General features: G+C 40.2%; 5 protein-coding genes across 7 annotated transcripts; 1 reads left to right on the forward strand and 4 right to left on the reverse strand.

Moving 5' to 3' along the window:
* Positions 1 to 424: 424 nt before the first annotated feature.
* LOC137950176 (uncharacterized) lies at positions 425 to 4,193 on the reverse strand. Its single transcript, XM_068796557.1, has 3 exons — positions 3,772 to 4,193; positions 3,010 to 3,112; positions 425 to 961 (listed from the first exon to the last, which is right to left on the reverse strand). Exons 1-3 carry the CDS (start codon positions 3,847 to 3,849, stop codon positions 807 to 809), a joined length of 336 nt encoding a protein of 111 aa, XP_068652658.1. The 5' UTR covers positions 3,850 to 4,193; the 3' UTR covers positions 425 to 806.
* LOC137950177 (regulatory protein NPR1-like) lies at positions 4,104 to 6,043 on the forward strand. Its single transcript, XM_068796559.1, has 3 exons — positions 4,104 to 4,790; positions 4,884 to 5,435; positions 5,569 to 6,043. The coding sequence occupies exons 1-2, from the start codon at positions 4,462 to 4,464 to the stop codon at positions 5,161 to 5,163; spliced, it is 609 nt and encodes a 202-aa protein (XP_068652660.1). The 5' UTR covers positions 4,104 to 4,461; the 3' UTR covers positions 5,164 to 5,435; positions 5,569 to 6,043.
* Positions 5,928 to 8,999, reverse strand: LOC137950175 (heat shock factor protein HSF30-like). 2 transcript variants are annotated; one of them, XR_011111924.1, is made up of 3 exons: positions 8,295 to 8,999; positions 6,774 to 7,663; positions 5,929 to 6,470 (listed from the first exon to the last, which is right to left on the reverse strand). XR_011111924.1 is itself a non-coding variant. In XM_068796556.1 (2 exons), exons 1-2 carry the CDS (start codon positions 8,574 to 8,576, stop codon positions 6,845 to 6,847), a joined length of 1,101 nt encoding a protein of 366 aa, XP_068652657.1. In that variant the 5' UTR covers positions 8,577 to 8,999; the 3' UTR covers positions 5,928 to 6,844. The 2 variants fall into 2 exon arrangements, 1 of the variants encoding a protein (XP_068652657.1); XM_068796556.1 differs by having other exon boundaries at positions 5,928 to 7,663.
* A 920-nt stretch (positions 9,000 to 9,919) lies between these two features.
* LOC137950636 (uncharacterized) lies at positions 9,920 to 12,500 on the reverse strand. Of its 2 annotated transcripts, none has more exons than XM_068797209.1 (3): positions 12,238 to 12,500; positions 10,722 to 10,821; positions 9,920 to 10,418 (listed from the first exon to the last, which is right to left on the reverse strand). In XM_068797209.1, exons 1-3 carry the CDS (start codon positions 12,455 to 12,457, stop codon positions 10,346 to 10,348), a joined length of 393 nt encoding a protein of 130 aa, XP_068653310.1. In that variant the 5' UTR covers positions 12,458 to 12,500; the 3' UTR covers positions 9,920 to 10,345. The 2 variants fall into 2 exon arrangements, with proteins under 2 accessions (XP_068653310.1, XP_068653309.1); XM_068797208.1 differs by having other exon boundaries at positions 9,926 to 10,418; positions 12,205 to 12,500.
* Positions 12,501 to 17,309: 4,809 nt separating this feature from the next.
* On the reverse strand, positions 17,310 to 18,169 carry LOC137949848 (glutaredoxin-C6-like). Its single transcript, XM_068796059.1, has one exon. It carries the CDS (start codon positions 18,064 to 18,066, stop codon positions 17,710 to 17,712), a length of 357 nt encoding a protein of 118 aa, XP_068652160.1. The 5' UTR covers positions 18,067 to 18,169; the 3' UTR covers positions 17,310 to 17,709.
* Between the last annotated feature and the right edge of the window lie 2,647 nt (positions 18,170 to 20,816).

Raw genomic sequence — 20,816 nt, forward strand, 5'->3', positions numbered from 1 at the left:
GAAATCACACACACTTACATGTGTTTTTCTCTAACATTTCTCAGTTGCAACTCAAAGTTTCCGTGATGATTATAAAACTCTAATAACAATACCCCCCAAATTATAAAAAAAAGACTAGGGCATCCATTTTATAAGAGTGAAATTTCCAATATACTTTTAATGAAACAACAATCAATATATCATAGATTTGGAAAAGACTTCCCGCCCCTTTTCCAACCCCATAGTGACCTTACCACAAAAGTCGATCCGCGTACTAACTCAGTGTAAGGCATTAATTAGGCTCCATAACTTAACACTTTGTATCGCTAAGTTTTGACATAGTGGAAGCACTAAACAAAAACATTACTTCTGTCTGTACTACGCTCAGTTTGTACCCAGTCAACTCTCAACATTATAAGTGAGAGTTTACACTGCAGCTGCTGATGCTGGAAATGAAGCTTGTTTCACTCGGCTGTAATTTAAATCTATGTAATCTTCGTTTGCTTCTACCCCACTTGAAGAAGCCCTGCGCTGTGCATACATCAACCTCCAGGCTTTTGCTTTTGATTAGTACTCCCCTGGCCAGCCCTAGCCGGGAAAAGAATTACAATGAAAATCTCTTGTAATAAGCATAAATAGTGTAAAGAATACTATGGCCGTATTTTATAACAAAACTGATTGAGGAAAAACAGGAAGGCCAAACGCAGAACTTATATATGGAGCTTCAGTAACGTGCTGGACTACATAATGAGTTTGAACTTCAAATTTTTTTGAAAGAATGGTAGATACAGAGTATTTATTGCTCAACTTTCCTCTGCAATATTGCCCTACTGATTTTCTGCCGTACTTGTGGAGCCAAAGCCACCATGGGGGTTTGAAGCAACTAAATTTAACTGGTTTAGCAGTCTTGAAAACTTCCCAGAGCTTGAGAACAATGACTTACTCTCAAGACGCTCTTTGAGAACTTCGATCAAAACAACTCCTGCAGTCAAGTTTTCGGAGTCATTAGGTGAATAACTACGAATTAACATAACCTTGAAAAGAGTAGCTTTAAAGGTCATGGCATGCACTTATTCATTAGCTTTCCCTTACTATTCATGACTGGAGAGCATTTTGAAATCAAAACACATCAGATTCTACACATTAAGAAATAGAAGATAGATAACCTCATTTAGCACCGTAGGCCAATCAAGAAACTTGCATGGATTTTCGATAAAGTCAAGTCCATGGGGTGACACTGTTTAAGTTTCATTCGGCTAAGAGGTACTGAGTCAACTTTCCAATAAACTTTGACCTAAATATTTAATCTTATTCAATATCACAATGGTATATATTCTTTTCTACCATCAAAAGACAATTTATCTGCAATACATCACATGAACTATGTTATATTTATTAAAAAAAAATTAATAATCAATAAGATATCCTCGGATGCATCAGCATGCAGTCATCACAAGTAAGACCAAGTCGAACATAATTTTAAATTAAGATATTTATGCACTCTGCTTTTATATAAATAATTTGATACTAATAGGATCTATTGTTCCATCCATGGTCTGAGAAAGCTTGTCATTGTCTTGTGCAAAGACCACTATGCACCCCTCACTCTCTTTGGGAGGTGTGCAATCCGTAAGCTTTCATGACCTTATTTCCCTTCCCCTCGCCTTTGATTGGTCAATACACAAACAATACAAAAACAAGTTTGAAAAATTATGCAGTCAACTTGAAGAATAAGCCAAGTTAATCCAGGTAAAAGCTTGTTTCGCAAACCAAATGGACTCTGTCATCAGTCAAGGGGACATGAGGCGTTCAAGATTACAGGACTTTCTTTCCTTTTTCTCCTGGACAGTAAAATTCAACTTGGGTATGGGATTTCCAAATGAAGCTTCTCTTTAGGTAACTAGAATTCTAGTTTCATATCTGGAGGACGAGTATTGCTGCTCCACCTCACTAAATCTTGGGTCTATACCATATTTAAGACCATCTTTTCTGAACACATTTTAAGGCATATATCATATTCTGTTGATTTAAGGAGGAATTAAAATTTTCGAGTCTAAATATTTAGATCTGAGTTAGATTCAACAAAAAGCTGGTTAATACCTGCTTGATGACAACTTTCTAAACAATTACTGTGTCTATACTGTCTAAACCAAATTGCAATAGCTGCTCCACCTCAATATGTTTGACCATTTTGAAATTATCTACTATATCTAGTGTGGTATCCGAGTATTTGTTGTTGCTAAGATTAAGATGGAAAAAAAATTCAATCAGGTGTCTCCACTTAACCCAAACCAATGGAAGTAAATGGGTAGTCAACAACCTAATCTTCTCCTTTCTTCCCCTCTATCAGAAACTTCCAAATCTTAACACTTTGGGCCTACCAAAGTAGTTGAACAATTTATATCCACAACATCAAAGCTCATTCATACAAAATTTACCATTTGTTCGGATAGAAATAAGCAGTTCATACACAACTCTCGTCTGAAAGAAGCGGCATGATGCCTGCTAACAAGTAACAATAACAAAAGCATGACTGGTTAACATAATTACCTTACTGATAGCAACACAAGATTCTTCATTAACTGTTAGGAGATTGGTGACACACATACTCTCATCTAAGCCATTTCCACCTATACACTATAACATCTATGTATAATCCCTTCTCCCAGAAACAAAGACAACCATTGAAGGAAAGTCTTTCCAACTGATAAATACTATATCAGAAGCATTTACGTTCGTCTTATCATTATCGGGTTTTTTTCTTTTTCTTTTTGAATGAAGTCTTATCAATATCAAAATGTTAAGCAATTAGCTCCTATATTTTCTACATATATTTTTCAGAGACATATGATTGATAGCAATTATATGGAAGAGTAAGCTATCAGTATTGAGGTCAACAATGAATTTCGCCACTGCAAATTACGTCATAACGCATGGATACTTCCACATTACATCCTCTTCCATGTACTAGCTCGATTGAAAAATCTTATAAAACTGGTCAAACAAAACTTTCTAGTAATTGAAACATACCAAGAGAACGAAGCATCTTCAAATCAAAATTTTCTATTAGTTTCTCTTGTCCAATCACACTTGCACGTTGATTCACCAGCTTTTTCAAGCTAACCAGCAAATCCTGCAAACAAGTTTATATGAGATACCAAGCAAATTTCAGACCATAAAAAAGAGGAAGAATGTCCACTATTGAATTTCTGTTTAAACAAGGACAGATTTGGATCAAGAATCCTTCGGAGGGCTGGAATAACCCGACTCTTTTAAGCAGGAACAAATTTTAATCATGTTGCATCAATAACATCTGAAAAAAAAACAGTCAGAACAACATGGAATCAGGGACCACAGGTAAGCAGTTTCACATCTACACGGAATTGCAGCTGTCAATCGATTCAACCAAACGATTTGGGTATTCAGGCCAAACTCTGGTTCCCAGAAATTTCTCACGATTTCATGAAAAATATCAATGTAAACAATCAAGGTGCAGAAACTCGAAACCAAAACCTTCGCGATTAACCTCGTGAGGGTTTTGCTACACGAAAATAAAGAGAGAGTTTCACTTTGTGAACTGATTGAAGGCAAAAAAGAAAAACGCTTTTGCTTTGTCTACCATCAATACTTTTCTGATTTTTTTCGAAAAATTCAATCTTTTCTTGATACGGCAATTACGTTCCCTTTTTTCTTTTCTTTTTTTATAAAGCTATGGCAGTCATTCAGATATTTTCTCCCATCACCAACCATAAATTTAATATCTAAAGCCATCTAAGGAATACTTCAACTTACAATTTCTGAATCAGAGAGGGTTGAAAGCCAAGCCACGTCTTCGGGACGACAATTCCCGATTTCTTCCCCTCTATCCATCAGGCAAAAACAACCGCGAAATCTTTGAAAAGGAAGCGAGAATAGTGACTCCTCTTTGGCCTGGCAGAAAACGAAAAGGACAAATATAGGGTAGAATGTTCGTCGCGTGGTCCCGTAAGATGAACGGCAGAGATCACATATCGACGGTCATCCTTCATTGACCGAAAGAGATTTCCGAGAAAAACTGACGACATCTGAAGTTTGAACGGAAAGCGAATTTAAAACTGCGGCGGTGAAAATGAGAGTCCGGGAAATAGATTTTCGTGCCTGCCCACGTCGTGACCTCCCTCTCTCCCAAGTTTGTTTGGTCGCTCGCTTCATGTATTTGTAATCTTTCCAATGACCGATCCCTGCTCTCACTCCTTTGCTTGCTGGTTTGCTCGCCCAAATCGAACCCATTTTCATGGAATTTTGCTCCCCCCCTCGTAGTGTTTCTCCCTCACATGGCCACTACCCCTGCCTTCTCAGACTCCAACGATACCCACGGCAGCAGTATCTGCTACGTTTCCAACGTCGAGACCTTCTCTTCCTCTCCCGACTTCCCCACGGCCGATATCCCCGCTCTCCACCGACTGTCTAAGTATTTCGAGGCAATCTTCCAGTCCCCGGAGTATGTTTTCTACTCGGATGCCCATCCACCGTTGCTTCCTCGGGGCAAGGAGCCCTTTTTTCCGTTCTGTGTTTGCCGCCGCCGCCAAGGATAGGACGTCCAAGTTCGAATTGAAGGAGTTGGCTAAGGATTTCGATGTGGGGTACGATGCTTTCGTTTCGGTTCTGTCTTATTTGTACACTGGGAGAGTGAGGCCGCCGCCAGAGGGGGTGTGCGTCTGTGTGGACGAAAATTGCTGTCACTTTTCGTGTCGGCCGAAGGTGGATTTCATGGTGGAGGTTTTGTATGCGTCTTTCACTTTCCAGATTGCGGAGTCGGTTGGCTTGTATCAGGTTGCGAGTGAATTCTCTGCTACATCTCAAGTATTGTCTTACTACAAAGGCTCAAAATAACCTTTCTTTTTTTTTTCTTTTTCTTTTTTGCGGAGGCACCTTCTTGACATCCTTGACAAAGTTGCAATAGATTATATTCCTCTAATTTTATCTGTTGCTAATATTTGTGACAAAGCTTGTACTAGATTACTTGCCAAATGCTTTGAGGTTGTTAAAAACTCCAATCTTGATGATGTAACTTTAGAGGTATTTGTGCCTGCATTGCTTATTCTTTGTTGTTTAGGTTCTACCCATGTTTATATCATCCATTTTTCCTGTGAATTGAACCGAGGAAATTTATATGGAAGGAGCGGATCTACAGGAGCTACATGAAGCTGTAAAGATAACTGATAGCTTCCTATATGTTAGAGGAACAGAAACAGTCTCTGGCTTTTGATGTTTTAGATGATTGCAAATCTGATCTTGTACTTTGGAGGACGTTTTAATACAGTTGGGCTAGCTAAGTTACTGTTCTCAGCGGAAGCAAAAAGTGGATTGCACCTCTGAGGTACTACCTGATGCCAGATCAAAGCTAACGGGTGGAAATCAGGTTAGGGTGAAGGACGAGCATCTCTCTAGGAGGTTTAAGGCACTGTCTAGAACTGGTATGATACTCAATCCGTTGTTCCTTTTGTGTTTACTTGCGTTTACTGCAATATTCTTGTTTCAAATGGGTCTGTTAATTGGGAATCCTCACCAAATTTGCTCACCTTCTGCCATTTTTGTGAAAAAAACCAGTGGAGGTTGGAAAACGTTATTTTCCTCGATGCTTAGTGATACTCAACGGTATCATGGACAATGATGACCTCGCGAACCTTGCATTTGAAAATTCAGAAGAGCAGTTACAAGAAAAAGTGGAGATTCATGGAAATCCAAGATGCCCTTGGTAAGGCATTCAGCGAGGACAGGGAAGAGAATAAAAGAACTGCCACGCCCTCGTCTTCTTCGCCCGCCCTCGATGGATTCATAACCACGTCAGGCATGCGATAGCATTGTGTGGCGCATATTATGAATGTTGCAGAGAGATACCTTCATTAAATGAAGGTTGCAGTGGCTCGTCTTCTCTTTGTTTCCCTTTTCTCTCATGGAAAAACACAGGCAGCGCATGGGAGGTTTTGTATAATGTGATCTATTTGCTATTTTCGCTTCAGAGACAATTAAGATACTTAACAGTCTATACTTCCTGTTGAAATTTAGCAGAATTGGCAGTTTGTGGTCCTGTGAGATGCTCTTCCTGAGCTAGATTGAGAACGGAAACTAATGTTCGACATAAGATTTACAGAAAAAACAATGAAGATCATGCACTCTGCACAATCAAAATCTATTCTGAACTTGTACGAAAAGAATGTCAAACTTCAAAAAAAAAAAAAAAAATGTTTCTAACGGCAGCTTTCTATATCCATTAAAATGCAAGTTTTCTGTTTCATGAGAACTAGTTTTCCCTGGCATAGCTGCTGAGCAGAAGAAACTCGGTGAGCCAAGCCAGTAGTGCTCGGTATATAAAGCTCTGGTCCTCGGTATTTCATAAAGCATCAGGTCCCCAACAGTCTCTGTTACTTGCTACGAAAGAGCAAAAGAAAGCGGCAGGCTCTGCAATGCTCCTCGATTGTGCACAGTCATCTTCTCCAACCACTCGGACCCTACAAAACAGAGGTAAAACGGACATAATCAACTCAAAAACGAATATGCATTCCCATACAGAATTCGGAGAAAAAATATCAAAGGAGCACTGAAAGAAGAGGGAGATTTGTGAAAACATATATATGTTGGATATAGAAACACAATCATCTTCATCCTCTACGCCGCTTCTCGCTGCTGCATAATCGCCCTCATGCCTTCTGCTTCAGTAACACCACATTTTTATTTATTATCATGTATACATATAGCAGCGAGAAGCGGGCTCAGCATTTCAAAAACACCAGAAAGATCAAAGTTCACCATACTCGTCACAGAGAAAGACAGAGGGCTAAGCAAAGGCCAACTATGAACACCAAGCCAGGTCGAGTCTCTAGGCTTATGGCTTCGAACCCAAAAAGCCCAGCTGCTCCACCAGAACCTGTACATCGTCGTCATCTCCCCATTCTGGCTGTTTCTCGGCCAGGATCTCGACTTCCACGTCAATCTCGTTCTGTTTCCCACACCCCTCTTCTCCCTCTTCGGTGAGTAGCTCTTCGTTCAGTAAATCTTCCCACACAATCTCAGTACCCAAGATGGGATCAGGACCAGTAAGAACTTCGACCTTTCGAGCGTTACAAGAGTTCACCAGTTCGCTTTCCATGGCGGAAAATAGACTCTCGATGTCTGGCTCCGCCACAATTTCTTCCTGGACCGAATCGGAGTAATCTGCCATGTCAGGATCCATAACAACCGCTTCAGGCAATTGGTGTATATCTTCCGAACTCCCGCTTGCAGGCAATCTTCGTTTCTTTCCGACGCTGCCTCGCAGTTCCTTGCGTCGTTCACGGTTTTGGATCAATTGCTGAAAAAAGGTAGGGTTTTTAAGACCTCTGGCCAGAAAGGCCATCGTCTGTTGCTGCCTCCGTTCAGTGCCTTGCAATCGGTCTTCCATGGCAATAAGTTGAGTCCGTGAGTGTTGCTGCTGCTGTCTGAGCTTGACGATTTCAACCATCAGTACGCTTCGGTCTCTTCTGAGTCGCTCGATTTCCTCTTCAATACCGAATTTTCCCAATTCCACGCACGCACCCATATCCTGATGCTGCAAGTTCTGAGAAACATGCCGCCTTCTCTTAATGCCCTTCAACATATGTCTTTGTCCTCCTAAAAACCCTTCATTTGCGAATTCCCATCTATCTGGATCAACCTTTCTGAAACCCTGTAACCATCGTTTCCGAGGTAAATGGTCGAGAAACTTCATGTAAATTTGGGAAAACTATACAAACAATTGCGATCTTACAAACGATTAAAAAAAAACAAAAAACAAAAACAGATGGCGGGAGCTAGTCTCTATTTCATCAAACAGAAGACAAAACTTCAGCAAAAGATAACAGAAATTCGATCATCGTCATCACCGTTAGTTCTGGAATCAGAATTAGCTTCACGAAAGAAGACGACAAACTTCTGAAATGAAGGTACTAGAATTTTCAAGAAGGTTTTAATGGAATCCGTTTCCGAAAATCTTACGGACGACAGAAATTCGGAGAATAAAAAAATTAGAGAGAGACTAAGAAATACGAAGCTTCGGGTTTGTTTGTCGTGGACAACTAAATTCACCAGAAAGCTGGAGAAAGGCCTAGATAAAAAAGAACTGTAATCCAATACTGATCTGCAATGCAGCTATTGAACGGCGACAATGCCGAAAAGTTTGTATTTTCAACATTAAACAACTCCAAGTATCACACCACTCAGTTGATCTCGGGGCTACTAACGTAACCGCTAAAAAAAAAAAAAAAAAAAAAAAAAAAAAAAAATGAAAAAAAAAAAAGAGAATTGCAGCAAATACTTACATATGTGTTAAGCTGCCGAATAAAGCTGGAGAAATTGCTGTGCTTGAAGTATTTGGGGAGGAGATTGGTAGCAAATTTATGAGCATCCCAGACGATGAAACTATTTCGAGCTTGGCTCCATGAAACAACCGCATCGGTTGCCGGGTCTTCAACCATATCAAATGTTTTAGAGAGGAAAGGAGGCGGCCCCGAGTCATGAAGCCCTTCCATGGGCAACGGCGGCGGACCCACAGGAGACGAACCAATGCCGAGATCTTCTACCTTCACCTTAACACCATCCATGTCTTCACCTGTAAACGGCCCGAGACACACACCGAGAATTAATTATGTCCACCAAAACAGTCCCAAACGAAGCACCAGAACCCCGGCTATCTTTCCCCTCCGAACAGGCAAACACCGCGCTCCCGACCAGATTCGTAATCCCACAAAACCCCAAATTTGTCTCAAAACATCTCAGTGCCAGATAAGAGACGAAATCAGATTTCCAGGTCTCGGCAGTTGGTATCGGGGAATTCAAAATTGCAGGTCCTTTGATCAATCGGATAGCTTCAGATAACAGTCGGATACCAGGGCAAAATCGCAAACAAAAAAACACAAACACGAAAAAGCACGGTACCACACTTGAATCGAGACCTCAAGTCGCAAGCTCAAGCTAAAACTGCGGGGAAAGTAGGATTTGCTGTAGGCAAGTGAGCGTAGTCAAGACCAAGTGGAGACGCGTAAAAATAGCAGGTGGCAGTGGCTGCCGGCGAGTATATATGGAAGAAGAATGGAAAGTTCTGGAGAAAATGGTCCTTCACAAGATATTTCCATTCGAACTTTCCCTAGCTGGATATCCGCCCCCCCCCTAAGTTTCTAGAAACTTCCACGCATTTGGATTATGACTTGGGGATTATTAATAAGGCAAAAAGAGATCGAAATCGCCACCGTCCATCTTCTGGGACCCATGAGCAGTGACTAAAATGATTTATTCATCGGCCTTAAAAAAGAGTCACATTTAGTCTCTTTTGTAATATTAATTACTAACCCCTATTCCTCTCGAAAAGGAAATAATATTGCCCGGGCGGATAAACACCGCTGCTCCCCTCCCCGTCTGAAGCGAGACGTGGACTCGTGGGCCCGCAATCATTTTTTGGATAACCTGTTCCATACAGCCGACGCGTGGCCGGACCCACAACCCTTTCCCAATAAGGAAATCACGGTCGTGTCCTTAATATTATTTTAATGTCCATGCTCCTGATCTGGAACCCAACAGAAAAGTGACACCTCCTTTTTCTATATTTTATGATGGTGAAGCTCCTAGATGCTATTAATTAAATATTAATTTCCAGCGGGTCCCATTCTATTAAAAAAATACCTTTCTTGAAAATTCAATTTCTGTGCTTTTAATTTTAAAAAATAAAATAAATTAATTATTATTATCTTTAATTCCCATATAAACTATCGATATGATCGCAAGTCTTTGACGATTGAGATAATGAGACAAAATCTAATATCTTTTCATGCTTTATGAGAACAGTCTACAGAAACCTTCTTAAAAAAAAACTCATATTTTATACTTGAACGGCCTCAAATGTTTCCAGGCTTGGAACCCTTGGTTTTTTTTTGTACAGTGGGGCAGTTTCTAGCATCAAAGGCTAGAACTTGTGAGATTCCAGAAGAGCCATCCAGAAACGAGAGGTGAGCTGTGAATATTCTTTGTCAACTACCTAAACAATTGGTGGTCAAAGCATCATGATTTAGTCTCAGTGATCATGCAATAAATTTTACGATTATTATTCCATACAGACCCTAGAGGAAGAACACGAGTGCATCAAAGTTCTCAATTCTTAGAGCTAGGAAAAAAAAATCACAGCCCAGATTACAGAAGAGCAATGTGAAAGCAGATAGTACACCACCACGTCTTGAAGAGAAGCTAATCGTCATGGAAAAAGAATCTCTGTCCATCAGTAATTTGGTCGTTTATGTCAGTCAGTCCAAGGCTCCTCCGGTACCAGGAGATTAGATTAGGCTCTGCGCGTTTGTTGACTCTTGGGCAGCAAACTGATTTGCTAAGCTGTTATCCTATACCTGCCCTTGGCTACTCTTCTCGCGATCACCCTTCTCCCACCTTTGGTCTCCTTCCTGCATTGCACGAGGAGAAGACACACTGTTAGTACAACACATCAAACAAAAGACATGGAACCAGGTCATGCCCTTTCGATCTTCCCATGCTCCAAGTCAGATTTTCCTAGAGGAGAATTCCAATAGCCAAATTTTGACATAGATGCAGATTAGGAAATCCTCTATATACCAATCATAATTTCCAGACTCAAGTGGCCATAACTGTACAAGATCCAGTTATAAAACAAGTGGAACAAGGCTTTTCTTTTTTTTTTTTTTTTTCTTTAATTCATGGAACCATTGCAACAAGAACAAGGGAGTTACCGAGCAAAAAAACCATGGTTGCGCTTCCGCCTTATGACGCTAGGCTGATATGTTCTTTTTGGGAGCAAAAGCATTGAATTCTCTGGCACATTATCAACTTCTGGTGGAAAGTAAAGAGCATTATCAGCAGGAAATCCATAATGAACACAACCCGGGTTGGTATGCATAAATCCCAACTTTATTAGTGGAAAGGAAATGTGGCCATATTGGAGAAAAACAATAATCTCATATCCCATGCGGGAGGATATATCTTTGAATACCTCATGAACTTGATCCAGAAATGCAACTGCTGAAGTGAGTCCACAAATGAATCAGCAGATTCAGTAGTTAATGCAACTCAATTCCCAAATCAAATACAGATCATATGATAAATTCCCGGCACAAAATAATTACAAATCAGTTATCAAATGCATACTATAACTTTATAAATCAATTGAAAATACCTAATGTCTATGTATTTTTAGTATGATAAAGCAACTGAAACGGACTTCTCACAAGTATCAGTTAAAAGTCCCCAATGCCTAATAAGCTTCATGTGTTTGTCAATATGGTTCTGATAAAGAGAGTATGAGAGTTGGGCATGGAGTTAGAAAAGCACAAATGCTGCTTGCAGCACTTTGTGCCTAAATGTGAGTGTGTTCATGAGAGCAAGAAGGGGAGGGGGTTGGGTTATGCCTAGATTTTTTCGTACTTGCAGGGATTATTGAGTGTTTTTTTTTTTTTTTTGAGAATGAGGATTAATGTATTTCCTGCAAAAAACAATTTAAGACAATTGGCAAGTTTTTCTCTGCCAAAATAAGTCACTTGTTCTATTTCATGTGGAAAGAGAATGAAAGATCACAGATTGTTCTTTCTTTCTTTTTTTGAAAATTTCTTTCAAATTTTTTGAAGAATTAATAACAGAGAGTAAGCCAGAGCAGAACATTGACCCAGAAGTAAACATATTGAAAAGGCATGCACAAGTCCCATTCAGAATCAACCAAACCATACTTGCAGCTAATCTGAGCAAGGTGAGAGACTTTAAACAAGTCCCTACGAGCTTGAACTTGGTCTCTCTACTACATTAACATTCATTTTGATACTGTGGTCATCCTGATATGCCTCATTAAGTCATAGATTCAAAAAAATTTAAAAAAATAATGTTTCTCCAAACAACAACTATGTTTCTTAAAGATTCTTGGATTTGAGATACATAGTGGAAAGGCAGTAACCACCTATATTACATGAAAATAGGTTAAAATGTACTATTGATCTGCAAAAGGGTCAATCCATAGTAAAAGCATATGACCCCAGAAAGACAGGTGACAATCTCTGCAAGCCCAGATAACAGTAGAAAGGGAAACAGAAGCATAGTGCTCCCCAAAAAATCTATTAAAATACGTTAAAAGAATCTCAAAAATACATCTTATTGTTCACAAAGAAAATTTGAAACAAAATGACGAAATTATTCAAAAAAAAATAAACCAAAGGATTGGGTAATCACCGTCTTGTATGAAGAATCGAAGAGAAGGAATACCAAAAGGGTGATTAAATCCATCAACTGCTGCTCTTTCGAGAGCTTTGGATTCATCTTCCGGTAATGAGAGAGGAGGTTCGAGCTTTGACGCAAAAAATGGTAGGAGATGACTAGCGGAGCTCTTTACGAAGAGATTCGCGTTTGCATTCTGGAAACTAGTAGGATGGATGAAGCGATTAACCACAGAAGCACCGGCCCATAAAAGGGTTTTGGACGCCATTTTTTGAGTAAAACCCTACTCCGAGAGAGAGCGTTGTCGCTTTGTCACGGGAGAAAGAGGATCGTCGGAGTGTCGCGCCAATCCGGTTTTGCTTTCGTGCTTTCTCTCTTCCCATCTAATCTGGTCCGCACGATCCATCGGTTCCACAGAGAGATAAATCCTACCCGTTGATTCTGAGAAACAAATCCAACGGAGCAGGTCTGAGGCCCATTAACAAAATCTAGTTAGTGTCGTTGGACAGAGCCAATGGATCTGACGGGACTGGGCAGGCTATTTAATAATTTACTCAATAATAATGGGCTTAAATATTTGGCCCATCAGTCTGTTTCTTACATTTCTTTCAATGGGCTTATAACTGCACTGCTCAGGCAGGCTTTTAGTTTTGTTCTATTAGAATGAGTTATTACCTTAGATTGTTGGACTCTTGTCAATCACTTCACATAATTAATCAACAGTAAATCTATCTGCTAAGTAATTAAATTAATAAATACAGTATATTTGACTACCAATTGTCTAGTAACCAATTGAATTGCCCATTACTCTTATCAAATAGCCCAATTATTATTGATGTAGGCACCAACATAGGCACTGGAGTGTGAATAATTCAAGCTAAGGATTGTTAAGTTGTGGAGTCTAATTAACGCCTTATGTAGAGTCTATGACATATTGTCTGTTGTTTTATTAAAGGTAGTTTAGGAGTTTCACACTTGTATTTTGGTTGTCTTGGTTTTCTCTTTATATTTGGGGGCGCCTTTATTATGATTATCTTCGATCATCATGAGTTGAGAGAGAGAGGGCAGAGAAAAACACTTGGGGGGGGGGGGGGTTAGTCCACAATGAAGTGGAATGAATTCCCCCCGCATTACCTAATTCATAAAAAATGGCGTTAGTGTAAAAAGACTTGAATTGAGGTGAAATTACACCATTTCATTCGCTCAGGCAAAAATGGGAGAAAGTTGTTTCCTACCTATTTTGAGAATCATCAGCTTCCCACTCGGCCTCCATCTCCACTCCCTCTCGACCTCCGTCGCAAAGCACGGGAAGTCGAGCCTCTGTCGTCGGCCTCCCGACTTCTCTTCTCTCTCGGCCTCCCTCTTTTCTCCCTCTCGGCGTACCATCAGAGTGTCGCCTCCATCGCTGTGGCCCCCCTCATCGTCGTTGCCCGCCGCTGAGGAAGACGAAGACGATGTTTAATTTTTTTAAGTTAGGAAAAATAAACCATCGTCATAATTGGTTTAATTATCCAATTAATTAAACCATTAGTTTTTCATTTTTTGTTAATATACTATTAATTAATAATATGTAAAATATATATGATGTTATTGATAAATTAATTAATTTATTTAGTTATTATGTATTTTTTATTTTGTATTAAAATAGTGAGTTTTAATGTTAAACTCTATCTTATGTTATTAAAAAATAATTTATTTATTAATTATATTCACTTATGTTATTTTTAACTTTTTATTTATTTTAAATAATTTATTCTAGTCACACGTAATTAGTATATTAATTTATAATAAATTTTAATTATTAATTGGTTTAATTATCCAATTGCTATAATTAATTAAACCATTAGGTTTATTTATTATATTCTCTTGTGTTATTTTTTAATTTTTTATTATTTTTGTATAATTTATTCTAGTCACACGTAATTATTGTTTTAATTTATAATAAATTATAATCATTAAGTAATATAATATAATTTTTCATTAATTATGATATTAATATATTCTAATACTACACATTAAATCACTTATAAGTGTAGTAACAACGTTTATTTTGTTAATTATATATTTAAATATATGTTCTATTTAAGTATATTATAAAAGGTTACTCATTCTCTTCTTTATATCATATTTTTCATTAGGGGGCACTAACACTGGAATCTATTTTCCAACCACTTGAACTCGTCTACACTAACACCCAAACATGAGTTGAAATTGAATCAATTCATTTTACTTCAATTCAAGTTCATTCTGGACTAACCCCCCCTTGAGTGTGTCGGTATCACTTGTAAACTACTTCATCATCATAGTGAATTATTGCGACAGCGAAAAATATGACGTAGTCTTACCTTGAGGCGAACCTATATAAATATTATGATTTCGTGTTTTATTATTTATTTTTCTACTATTAGTATTGTTCTATTTACTTTTTGTCTCCTCAAGTACTTTGCAAATCTAATGTTTCTGATTATTTTGGCCCATTTATTAGAACCATTGTTCTAAAAGATCGACCTTGTAGAGAAAGAACAACGTGAATATTAAAGTCAGGGACCAAATTCCAACACTCCCCCGCAAGTGCGATACTCACAACACGGGCACCCCATCAATGGGGGACCAAATTTGTTAACATAGATATTGGGGGCAGTGGGATTTGAACCCTTGGTCTAAAAGATCGACCTGAATATTAAAGACATAGGCCAAATTCCAACACCATTGGTAAAAGATATTGAGCTCATTGGCCAATATTTCGACTGTATTTATTGGGAAGGGTCTTGAGGGGATTTGCCTTCCCCTTCCCAACACAGTTGGTCGTTCTTCTATTATAAGGAAAGGGAGCGGAGGACAATTACTCCGGTGGAAGAGGGAGGTAGCTGCCCAGCCCCTCCCTTTTTTGTAGATGGAAGGGGGTGACCAGCCACGTAACTGTGGCTTTCATGATGCTATCGAAGGGCCGTCACGATAACAAAATCTCTTTCGCTTCAGTCATCCGTAAGTACTCATTAGACAGTTCTTTCTACCGGAAGATCTGAACAACTTATTACGATAGCACGACAGAAATATAAACAAACTATCAATCCCGTTTTTCCAGAACTCATGGTCAAAGACTGGTACGCCGGGTATGCATCCCTTCTTAACCTTCGATACGAGAAAGCAACTGTGTTTTTCTGCTTCCTTTCAAGCTTGCGTTGATGCAACTATCCACGTTCAGAGGATCCAGCTCCTTTTCTTCTTTTCTCAGTTAGGTATTTTTTCTTTTCACCGGTTGCTTTCCTATTATCCTGTCCCCAGTTGAATTGACGGACAAAAAGATTAGCCGATCTCGTATCTAAAAAATAAAAGAACCGAAAAGATCGAGCTAGAGTTTCCCATTTCTGGGTGGACAGAATTTCTCCAGAGCCCTAATTGGTTCCTGAGAAACTGGTGATCCGATGTGAGCAGCCCAGAAAGACAATTAACAGATCTACCTCCCCAGAAATCAAACAAACCGAAGAAAAGCAGAAAAAGAGGAAAAAAAACAAGGAGATGGGAGCTGCAACTTTTGGATTAAAGAAAGAAATGACACGCACTTCCTTAGCACTCAAGTATCACTACAGTTCATCAAACCACTCCAAACTCGCGGGGAGCGTCTTCAAACTTCATTCCAATCGCTTATTCCGTAAAAAAGCGACGGGACGACTCTGGGCAGTGGAAACTGCTTAGATCAGATACTACTGCCAAGAAAGGGCCGACGGGGGTGACATCATTTATGACCTGGATCCCCTTCCAATGTTACTGCGAAGCTTCTTCTGGACCCAACGTCACCGGTTTTGATTCTCCGGACCCACAGCGTACTTATTGTGTCGGTGGTGTGACTCTAAGGCTTCTCTCGTTCCACTACCACTAGCCGAACTTACGACTCCCTGATCTAAATAATTCCAACTCAAACTCGTTTTAACTAGAATCCAATAAATTTAATCTAGTTCCAACTCCCATTTATATTTAAAAATTTGCATAAAATTATTCATAAAATTGTATAATTATGTATAAATTTTATTCAATAATCAAACACAAAAATATTCATTTGAAAGGAAACGCTAGTTTTGTTCATTTGTACTCGATGAAATCGTTTAATTCAATTACTAGAAAACCAGATCATATACAGAGAAAAAAGTTTTTAAAAAATGATTTAGGATGACTTAATTGTATGCCTATTATTTGTTTTTTCTTCCAAACATAGACTCATACAGCAACAGTTTTGAAATGTTACTGATCTGTTCTTCTAAAAAACTTGAATGGAGTTAGCATTAAAAGAGTACCTCAAACAATTTGAGTCTCTTCAAGAGCCATGAGGAAGTGACACCTGGAGTTCAAGAAAGAGTTTCTTTTTTTTTTCACGTGCTTATGATTTCACATAAGCGAAGGTCACACGTGCGAAATTGCACGATGTCTTCACACACAAGGGGAAAATTTATTTATCCCCTAACTTGGGTATTTGGTTTTCCCGTGAGACGATGCGAGGGGTAGGGGGTATAGCAGCGCTGGCGAGGAGCTGATGTCGGGGCTGACGACTACGATGGAGGCGACAGTGACGGATGCAACGACGAAGGCAGGAGAGGAAGAAATCGAACCGAGCAGCGGTGAAGGCAGTTGTCGACGACGAAAAGCAGCCACAAAAGCTGACTGGAGGGGAGGAAGAATCCCCCCCAGTTCCCGCTCTCGCTCCCTATTCCTAAACCCTCATTAAGTTAATGAGCTAACTCGTGAACTTTCAAACTGAACCATGGTTCGGTTGAGCTCGACTTGTTAACTCAAACGTGTCTTATATCCAGATAAATCGAATTGAATTGAGACAGACCAGAACCGATCTCGAGCCGCTTGCGAATAGGCTTAGTTCAATACCACCCCTAGTTACCACGGCATTGTACACCTTCAACCGGATCTAAAAGATGCAACGGTTGGGATAGTTCAATCAGTTCTTACTTTTTTTTTTTAAGGGTGGACATTTTATGCTATCAAACAGCGGCAAATAAATATTTAGCCTGATTGATAATTACAAGAAAAATAAGAAAAAGGAAAAGGGCGCACTTGTCGAGGTAGGGCTCGTCGGCTACCCTTTCCATCTTCTAAACACAACGACATGACATGACGTCCCCCTTGCATTATTGTAATCGTTCCAATTACTCAAACACTTCCTCTTTCCGAACGTAAACACAGAACGATGAGAAGAAAATCACCTGAATCTGACCTCAGTTTTCTGTAAATACGGTTAAATAGATCTGTTGCAAATTCTGATTGCAGTAGGATCTTAAATCATCTTCTTCTTCTTCTTCTTCGGTCTAGCTACCGATTTTCAGTACTCTCTCAGGTTCCAGACAGACAGTTGCATTTATATATATATATATATATATAGTTATCATCATGTATACAGACTAAATGACTAAAATTTCGAAGCAAGCAGCAGCAAATCCATCATCCATGGACGCGATAGCAAAGAAACTAAATCCATTACCGAGAAAACAGTACACAAAGCGAGAATTTCGAAGTTCATAACCAGGTGGCACCGACCTCTCTGAGTTTGGGGATGAGCTTGCCGCTGAGGTGGAGAGCCATGAGACTCTCCAGCCCGCCGACATGCGCGCCTCCGATGAAGACCGCCGGAAAGATCGGATCGGCGGCGCCGAGGACAGGCCTGGCCTTCTCCATCTCCACCTCGTCCAGCTCGATCACCGTCGGGTGGACTCCGATCGTGGTGAGTAGCCGCTTCATGACGTGGCACATGCAACAGGAGGATCTGCTGAAGATGATCACAGGATTCTCCGAGATCAGCCGCTGGATCCTCCGCTCCGTCGTCTCTCCGGCGTCGATCGTCAGTGGCGCTTTAGTCGTCAGCACCCCTTGCATCTCCTTTCCTCTTACCTCGTTGGCGATTTCAAACAAAATCTCCAAATCCAGACGCAGAACAGAGAACGAGGGTTGTCAAGAGAAGACGATGAAGAAGGCCGCAAGAGGGGGTGGTATAAAAGCCACAGCAGGTCACATGGGAACGATGAGCTCACTGCCACGTCACCAATAGAAAAAGCCTGTGCTACATCACGTGCAAGAGCCTGACGTCACTCAGGTTCCTTTGGGGCTCCACGTATTAACACGTGGCGCCTTCTGAGCCTGCCAAGTCAGTCGTTTTCTTGTCTGGAGAAGAAATTCCGGAGGAGATTCAATTGCACCCAACGAGAGGGTTCCTCGTGGAAACCACGATGAATCTCGACCACCGTTGTTGCGTATCTTCAACGACTTTGTCTGACAACGTGGCATGCCACGCTGGAGGCAGCACTAAGTTTTTTATTTCTTTTCTTTTCGAATGGTTCCTCCCCTCCACCGTGGCTACTATATATATATTTTTTTATATATTATATAAATATAATAATTTTGAAGTGGAAATTTGCTTTAGTGGCAAGAGCAGAAAAAGACCTGTTTACAGAAAATTACGCCTGAACGACTCCGACGACCTCAACCTCAGAAAGCGTCAAATCGTCGGAGTGGGGTGACGATAAGCAGCACTTAGCGTTGGGTCCCATCAGGTTTTGAGCCGTCCATTTTCCGGATCTTACTATGAATGACGTGGCTTTGGTGTTTCTTGACCGTTCGTGAGGCGGAGATTTGAAAGAAATCTAGTCAGTGCACGTCACGGAGTTGCAGACAGCTCGCCCTGTTTTTAGATTCTTTTGTTCTTTAATTTTCTTTCATCCTCTCGCAGATCAGATGTCTCAAACGCTTATCGATTGTATTCTATCTCGAAACGAAGCAACGCACTGTGGCGGATTAATACGAGAAAAGAGAGAGAATGATAAGAGTTTGGTTGCAGAAGCACTGGTTAAGGAAACAGTAGTAGAAAACGATGGAGAACTCTGAGTAGAGAAAACTATTTTTTTATGAGTTTCCGCTTGTGATTTTTTACGTGCGTTACTAACAGATGCAAAGTGGAAGAATCTGGTTGGAACTCGGAAGGACGATAAGACGTTGATCATTAAAAAAAAAAAAAATCGCATCTCTTCATTCTGCTTACCATAACGAAGGGAACCGGTTCAACACGGGCAATTTTAATTTCTGCTACTTCTCTTTAGCTAACAATGAATTTGACGAAGAACAGGCGATGACAGGAAAACAGAAAGCTGCTGTGGAACGTCTTTTCTCATTTTTTTTCCGTTTGTCTGTTGGCAGAAAGTGCAGTGTGTCTTCTCAGCTCCACTGGCATTAATATCTCTGAAGTGGTAAAACTGTTTGTGTTCTGTAAAATTTTGATGGCGAGAGATTGGACTATAGACGTACATTCTCCACCAGAGGTGGACGTAACATGTTCTTCGTAAATTCGTGACTAATGAAGAAACCTAACTATTCTTATTGATCATTTGACGCCATGGTGGTACGGACGCTGTCTGTTGTGTCATCTATTCAGTCTCATCCAGATCCTTTCAGCCGAAACCAACCACTAGTTTGATGCGCGGGCATGAGAAAACTTGCAGTGATGGGTGTTCTTCAGGCATTTAGTCATAGAGTGAATTCATTTTGTGGTAATTCATTTGCTTTTTTTTTAATCCCATAAGAAGTTTCAAGTCATAATATCGTTTTTCGGAAAAGGAAAAAGCTTCAATGCTTCAAAGAATGGCCACCACATAAATTGATCCCGACTTCTTTTTTCACCGGAAACGTGATCACCTTCGTCGTTTTCTGAATATAGAATCAATCCAGAGAAGGAGATGTTCCCAAAATATCAACAACACAACCACTTGTCTGGATTGCCAAAACGATATAAACAGTGGCGTACGTGATGTCCTTCTTTTTGTTTTCCAGCTTTATCTCTCGTTCATGATCAGTTCATCTTCTTCGTTTTCGGTCATCGGTAATTAACTCTTCTAATAATTTATATATTCAGCTCTTCCGATTTAAAGCAAATAAACAACGTAGCTAGCTCAGAAAAGCCGCACAATCCCAAGAGAACAAACTGCTGCTCTAATGCCCGTCATCAGACCTCAAATCCCGCACTGCGTGCATGATGTAGTCTAGTAAAGTAAACGCGTTCATTTAAGACAGTAGACTGCGAGAGAGAGAGAGAGAGAGAGAGAACTAAAGCTAATTTACTTAAAGAACAAGAGAAGTAAGTGGCCAAGAGCAGTCAATGGGGGAGTTTGTCGCGTAGCGAATAGCACGTGCTTGGGGCAGGATCACGTGCCGGAGGACACGGAACGGGGTGCCGGGGAGGGGAGAGCGACGTGTCGGTTGTTCGGGGAGCTGACTCGTTTTTTGTCCGTATCCATTGACCCAAATATAGATGACGTGTCAGTGACGCAACCGGAGAGGGACAAGTCGGATGGGTGGCGGCCGTCATTTGACGACAGCCTCTGTATCTTTGTCGGGGCCCTTTTGCACAATTTTCCGGCGCACCCTCCCATAACCGGATTTCGCATTATCGGAGACCGAAACCTTGTGGAACCATTCATATTTCATAATATTCATATTTAACGATCGGACTCCGATCGCGGCGGGATAATTGATCATCAGAAAACTCAGAAAAGGAGAGAATCAATGCGGAGAGGTGGAGGAGGAAACCCGGAAAAAAGAATTAAAGAAAAGAGAGAGGTCAGGGATGAGGTCATCGG

This window comes from Aristolochia californica, unplaced genomic scaffold (genome assembly GCF_029961685.1).
Source record: "Aristolochia californica isolate CCGP_79_NKW_82.1479 unplaced genomic scaffold, dmAriCali1.0.hap1 SCAF_14, whole genome shotgun sequence".
NCBI lineage: Eukaryota > Viridiplantae > Streptophyta > Magnoliopsida > Piperales > Aristolochiaceae > Aristolochia > Aristolochia californica.